Source organism: Diabrotica undecimpunctata, chromosome 4 (assembly GCF_040954645.1).
Source record: "Diabrotica undecimpunctata isolate CICGRU chromosome 4, icDiaUnde3, whole genome shotgun sequence".
NCBI lineage: Eukaryota > Metazoa > Arthropoda > Insecta > Coleoptera > Chrysomelidae > Diabrotica > Diabrotica undecimpunctata.
The window spans coordinates 28021846-28029333 of record NC_092806.1 but is presented as its reverse complement, the minus strand read 5'-3'; the positions used below and the strand labels follow the sequence as shown (position 1 = coordinate 28029333).

The following is a 7488-nucleotide window of genomic DNA, read 5'->3' as shown; positions in this document are numbered from 1 at the left end:
TCTAGATTTCCTGACCACCCTATTTCATATACGATGTAGAAAAAAAAATTAACATACTTTTCGGCAATTTCCATTCTGAGGCTTTTACATTAAAACATTAAAAACATCCCAATAATAAATAAAAACAAACACCATAAAACACAAAAAAAAAATATATAAACAAATATCGTGAGAGTCAAACAAAATATTAAATAGATTACCGAAATGTAGGTTCAAAATTGTTTTTTCTGTGTGATACTTATCTTTTGTTTTTTATCAGCATAAATACCTACCTTTACATCTCTAGACGCTTGAAGATTCGCAAGGGGTTGTTTCATTCCTTTTCCTACTTGCCAGATAACAGCTTCTGGTGGTTGAGCTTTAAAAGGCCATTCACCACACAGCAATTCGTACCATACGGTTCTGAAAAAAATATTTAAAAATTTACAACTAGTAACGGTGGGTTCAACTTTCAGACCTAAGAATAGATTTATAATTTGAACAGATATTTGTATAATGAAATAGCTTACCCGAAAGCGTAGACATCTGAAGCCTTACTAAATGGCAGTTCTTCATCGTGAGGTTGATGTGCATGTAAACTTCGCATTATTTCCGGTGATAAATAACATAACCAACCGGGAGGTATTCCTAAACTATCTGTTCGCCTAAAACAAAATGTTATAGTCGACACGTAATTTCGTGAGAAAATTTATAGGAACCAGAGGAGTAAAATACTACTAAAATGGCAACACTGTTAGAGTTACCACTACTTTATTGAACAGTAGCGTAGATATCTAATTTTTAATTAAATAAAAGTTTTTATTTTTATTTAAGAAAAAGTTTCATTTTCTATAAAGTTTAAATAAAAAATATTGGTGTTGTTAACTTCTGTGATATATCTAGGAAGTGATAACACTAATCGACTCGGCTAAATAGAACTTATTGTAAAATAACAATACCTATAAAAAATTGTTAATAAAAGTAATTATCACATACAATTAAATAAATTTTTTATGTACAAGTATTTTAGTATACAAACGTTTTAATAACACAACTGCTCATAAGTTTTAAAACTTATGATCACATTTTATCCCTGATAACTTAGTTATTGTAATAAAAAAAATAAAGAATTAATTTTTTAAATTATATACAGCGTATTCTATTAACAACTTTGGTTTGACACCGTGTGAGAGAAGACTTAGTATCTCAATAATTTAAAAATGGGTAATAGGTCTAAAACTTTTATGAACATCTTTTTTATATATCTAGCAGGTATTTTATAATAACCTAACCTGTACTTTGATTATTTTAAATTAAATTATGTTGTATGTTTTTGTTCTATCATGAAGTGTATTTGTACTCTATTTTCAAAGATATATAAGCAAAACGAGAATTTGTACAATTACAATAAAAATAAAGGTTTCAACTAACACCTAGTTGGAAATAAGAACTTAATAATCTACTCATAATCACTGTTATCACTAGTATCAGTTGTATCTTCTATATTTATAGTTCATTTGGTTAATGCTGGTAAATATTTAACATAGTCATTTTCCACTGCGATTACATGTTTGATTACACTTTTCCAGTTGGTTGCTGTGATCTTTGTGACTTCTCTTCTAATTAACTGGAGAGCAGTAGACAAAAATTTAGGAGCCACGTTTCTTCTTCTTCTATTACCTTTAAGTTGTGTCCATATTAACTCTATTGGGTTCAATTTACAATAGTAAGGAGGAAGTAATTGTAATACTGGGCATACCAAGCACGGTATGCCAATTACTGCGAGTACAGTTATCAACAACATATTCCTTCTGGTACTGTCTACTGTCAACAACCTCCAACAATTCCTTTTTACTATATGATGCTTCAAAGTACAAATCTTTCTCAAACAAATTCTTGAATTTGTAATTTGTTTCAAGTAATATTTGGAATTTTCTCATTAATCTTGAATAATATGATACGTTGTCCATGATAATCACACTATATTTAGGTAATCTCGGAAGAAGAGGTTCCTTTAATATTTTTTTGTAGGTATTAATAATACATCATCGATCCATCTATTTTCTCCACCGCAGTGTAAAATTATAATTCTCTGTCCTGTCATGTAGGTAAGATGTTTCTCCTATAGTCTTGTAGCAGATTGCTTTGGACACTCTGATAAACATGTTTCTACAATTGCTTCTGATTTAGACAATTTAGAACACATTTCTTCATAAACATGTTTCAGCATATGTTTGGATGGTATCATCAGAGAGGTATTGAAAATGTCGCTTACATTTTACTACACGGCTTTGTAAAGATATTCCAATTGATTAGAGGGTTCCGCTGGCTCTTCAGCTGCAGAAGTTAGTTTTATAAAAACTAACTTCTGTTTTTTTCTTCAAAAAAAACATTAAACGTTTACATCTATGGTTCCTGAGTTGAACTTTTTTTATACTTTATTTCCATCATATTGATAGCTGAAAGCATTATAATTGACGCTCGAACTTCTTGTGCGATATATATGTATATATATATATATATATATATATATATATATATATATATATATATATATATATATATATATATATATATATATATATATATATATATATATATAGATTTTTCAAACCATGATTCACAAATTGAACCCTCCTATCCTCATGATAATCTAGATTCACGTCTTTATTTTTTTTACAGATATTAATAATAAATCGTCGATGCATCTATTTTCTACACCGCAGTGTAAAATTATAATTCTGTCCTTTATTGGGCGGTAATGAATTAGAACACTTTTTGTTATTATTCGTCCAACTTTTTTCGCGGTGTCATGAATACCATACCAGGTTTCATCCAAATAAACAATATTTCGTTTAAAAATAAAGTTTAAAATAATATAAAATATTATACCTGCCTACCCAATTGTAAACCACTGGACGGTCGAAACGAAATTTATTGGGATAAACTAGTTTATGGTTTCGGTTGCTCAGGCAAAAATTGTTATCTTACGCAAAGAATGCATCGATGATAACTTTATCTGAGCGACTGTACATATTTTACCAGGCTCATCTAAATGTAAATATCGATGAGAATATTAAAACTTTGTATTATTATACATCTTAGTCATTGATAATTTTGCAGTTAATAACTACTCCTGGTAGAGTACTTTTATTTTATTTTTTATTGTCTGCTTATATTACAGATAAATATATTTTTACACAGTCTCACCGAAATACGAGGCGACTATACTATATGTACAATCCCATCAGACAACATACTCGTATATACCTAGATAATATATGCATATACAAAACTTTTAACATAAAATGGGTGTGTACTGTCGGTATTTTTGACTAAATACCACCGGCGGCTGGTCCTATGAGGCAAGTGAGGCAGTATATCAATCGACTATTTACGTTATTTCGTTATTGTACCATCAAATCTTTAAATGCAATTTAACTTGTGGAATTTTGCTAAATAACTTTATTTTTGTGACAAAAAAATAAAAATGGGTACGGTCCTGACGCCTTATCTTTGTAATTAAGCGTTCTTCATAATCTACCGGACGAATACTCTCCATCTCATTCTCTTCTTCTTCTTCAGTACCTTATCCGGTCCGGATGTTGGCGATCATCAAGGCTATCATGGTTTTGTTTACTGCTCTGCGAAACAGCTCCGCGGAGGTCATCCCAAACCATTGTCGAAGGTTTTTTAACCACGAGATACGACGGCGTCCCGGTCCTCTCCTGCCAAATATTTTACCTTGCATACCGAGTTGAAGAATTCGATATTTTTCTTCGTTCCGCATCACGTGCCCGAGGTACTCAAGCTTACGTTGTTTCATTAAATTAAGCACTTCTTTTTCTTTTGTCATGCGCTGTATTGCCTCAACGTTGGTGACATGGTCCACATACAATATTTTTAGTATCCTCCTGTAGATCCACATCTCGAAGGCTTCAATCCGCTTTTCTGTGGCTTGCGTCAGTGTCCAGGCTTCATATAGTAACACTGGAAGAATGTAGCACCTCACTATCCGCATCTTGGTTCCCAAACTGAGATCACTGCAGCACAGAAGGATCTCAACTTGATAAATGTAGACTGTACCATTTCAATTCTGGATCTAATCTCTTGAGCGTAGTCCCATTGTGAGATGAGGGTAGTTCCGAGGTAAGTGAATCTGTCGACTCTCTTGATCTCTTCGCTACCTGCCACTAGTGCCTCGGGATCTAAATTTGCACGGCTGACAACCATGAATTTAGTTTTCTTAATATTAAGGTCTAGTCCGTATGTTACGCTCACAGTTCTCACTCGGTCTAGTAAGATTTGTAGATCATTTAGGCTGGTTGCTAGTAACACAGTGTCATCGGCGTAGCGGATATTATTGATGTATTCACCGTTCACTCGGATTCCCATCACTAGGTTTGTGAGGGCTTCAGTAAAAATTTCCTCAGAGTATATATTGAAAAGAGTCGGCTAAAACACACAGCCTTGCCTTACTCCTTGCATGATCTTCACTTGGTCGGTGAGCTGGTCTTCGACCTTGACTTGAGCACACTGATTCCAGTATAAATTCACGACGATCCGAATGTCCTTTTCATCCACTCCTACTCTTTTTAGGGCGGCGACCATTCTCATTCTCTCAAATTATTATAGTTGAGGTATGCCTCAACAGAGCACCTTCAGCCCCTTTAAGTTTAATGCCATTTGACAGTTTTCTTATTCTACTTAAAGTAATTAATAAGCATTTCCATTTGGACATATACATCCAAAAATATCCTCAAAATATATATTAAATATAACGAACATTAAACTGCATAGAAAATATGACACTTTGGTTTATATATGGAGTCTTTCACCATTCTTCTACACGTGTTTCGAGGTTTACCTTCCATCAGGAAGACTTGTGAGAAAACTGAACTGGATCGAAACGCACCTTCTAGTTGGCAATTATAGTAAAATAATATACCAGCGTATGCAATTGGCGAACTCTAACGAGGAAAAATGAAGTCATGTCGATAACGATTAAAGTAAGCTGTAAGTTAATAAATCTTATAGGTCGATGTTAGGAATATTTATAGTTCACTATTACATCACTAGTAAATTACCATCATTGTTATATTCTTTTCGTCGAGTAAGAACGATAAACGGTTTATATAATATGTTTGATTAACTTTAAGAGCACTTATCTTAGAACTTCAATGCTCGAAGAGCATTAAACCGAATAAGAACAAAATAATGGATTTCCAGATACTAAAAAAAAGTGGAGATCCAATTAGTGCTTTAAAATGCTGGAGAAACAAGCAAGAGAATTGGATTGGAACACATCAATTCCCAGAACACATTAATTACATAAAAAAATACTTAATTGAATAATTACTTACCTATTTCCAAAACATAACTTGGTTACGCTAAATAGTCCAAAATCTGCTATGACAACTTTTCCATTTTCAACAAATATATTTTTACTTTTTAAATCTTTGTGTATAATACCCTTAGCATGAAGATAACCCATTCCCTGGAATAAAATAATATAGTTTTTAAAAATTTACATTTATACATTTATAATAACTATATAGATCGATAAATGAGATACCGCATATAAAAAATCAGAATCTGAATAAGAAAAAAATCTTATAATAACAAGCAATTACTTCGGTTGATCTATAGTACTCGTATGTTGTTGTGGAAGGTGGTTTGATATAACAACTATAACATTTTGCCTTATTCATTAAAACTCCTAAATATAAAAGTATAATAGAGACCAACCAATTGATCGACGTAACTCACTTTCGGCCAAATAATCCCGTCAATATAGACATTCAAGGTTACAAAAATTCGTATTCAGCTAACGAGACACCATTATAAACGAAATGTGAAAAATCCCCATCAATCAAATGTACACAAAGTTATTCAAGGTCAAAACAAATATGGGTTCTTTGCGTTTTTCAGCCAAACGGTGAGCTTTGTTAAAAATCTCAGACAAAATTGTAGATCATTTGTAAATCTATAAAAATTGTCTTTTTTCTTCTAAGAGCCGCCGTTTTGCAGATAAAATGACTAAAAAAAGGTGAGAAATCTGTGTTCATAATATGCACACGATTCCACGCCAACTGTGACGTAGTGTACTTGGCGCGTAAAATTTGAAAATTATTCGTTGGATTCGTACTCATATAATACTTATGCTGCTTCTTATAGTATCTCAATATTTATTGTAAAGTTGGCATGACAGGATCGCGATTTAAGTGAGGGCAGTGGTAAGTAAGTCCAACACATATGCATTGTTAAAAAACAAAAGGTCGATATAAAATGTAGGACAGAAAGTATGGCTTCTTGTCAGTCCCATAAAAAATTTTACTTAGTAAAAAAATATATGTTACATACAAATAGAAGTGGCTCTTCCCTTTGGGAATCCAATTAGTTTCTGTAAGTTGTGTTTGTAAAATAAAGGTTTTATTGTGAAAAGTTACCTAAATTATTCCTAGCGTTCTCACCAGCGAAGTTTCTTTAATGATGAAAAAATTCAACATTAAAAATGGCCCAATCGAGTCGGATATAAAAAAGCTAGGAATTAATTAAAAAGTTAAGCGAGAAAACCTGAAGAAAAAAGAAATTATCCAATAAAAAACACACTGAACGACAAATTTATCTCCAGCATTTTGTCATCTATGTGATATTGACAGACAGAAGCAATTAAGTCGTTTTTTTGGTGAAATCGATCACATAGAAGTGACAGAAAACTGATAGTGACAAGTTTAATTTTGATTGACAAATTTACTTTTGATGTTGTAAACAATCTATAGTGCAAATTTGTCTTTTAAAGCTTATATGAATTGGATGCCCTTTAAATTGTTTTTTTTTTTTTGATAGTTTTATAAACAGAAATGGCTAATAAAAGAGATATTGACAAGGCAAAGGCAAAAAAGACCCAGGCCATTGAGTCTATTAAAAGAATTACAAGGTTTGTTTTAGCACATCTTGATGATGAAATTCTACATTTTACTTCTACTTCTACATTTGATGGCAAGGATTTAACAGGTTATAGACCTTTTATAGATTTATTTCTAGCTATTTTTGATAAAAATAAGTTACTTCAAAATGTTGAAAAACTTATTCACTTAAAGAATCATTTGGAAGGGGAGGCAAGAAGCCTGATTAATGATCTACCTCTAACAAATGACTTATGATGATTCATTGAAATTTTAATATAACCATTATAACAATGAAACGCCCCAGTTTATTTTCTTCTGTAATTTTGTTCTTTTTAAATATCAAAATATGTTATTGCAATCACACACGGGGTGCTTATTCAGCACCCGTTCCTTAAGAATTAGCATACTTCACATTTAAAAAAATGATACAATTACTTACTTGATATTAGTTAATCTTAATCTAGGTAAATATTAAATAATATTTGGCATTATTTAATGTTGATTAATGTTTCTAATATATAATATAAAAATCTAAATAATTACGCTCATCAGATTACAAGCTGCAATACATGCCCATTCCCCCAGTGCGACAGAGAAA

The 7488-nt window shown here is 31.8% G+C and overlaps 1 protein-coding gene across 1 annotated transcript in view; it reads right to left on the bottom strand.

Annotated features, from left to right (window-relative positions):
- Positions 1–7488, bottom strand: part of ksr (kinase suppressor of ras) — a 60263-nt gene that overhangs the window by 21591 nt on the left and 31184 nt on the right. Inside the window, exons 11-13 of the mRNA XM_072529202.1 lie at positions 5343–5476; positions 510–644; positions 273–402 (exon numbers count right to left, since the gene is read on the bottom strand). Of these exons, the coding sequence (XP_072385303.1) occupies positions 273–402; positions 510–644; positions 5343–5476 (399 nt within the window). The remainder of the gene's footprint in view (positions 1–272; positions 403–509; positions 645–5342; positions 5477–7488) is intronic.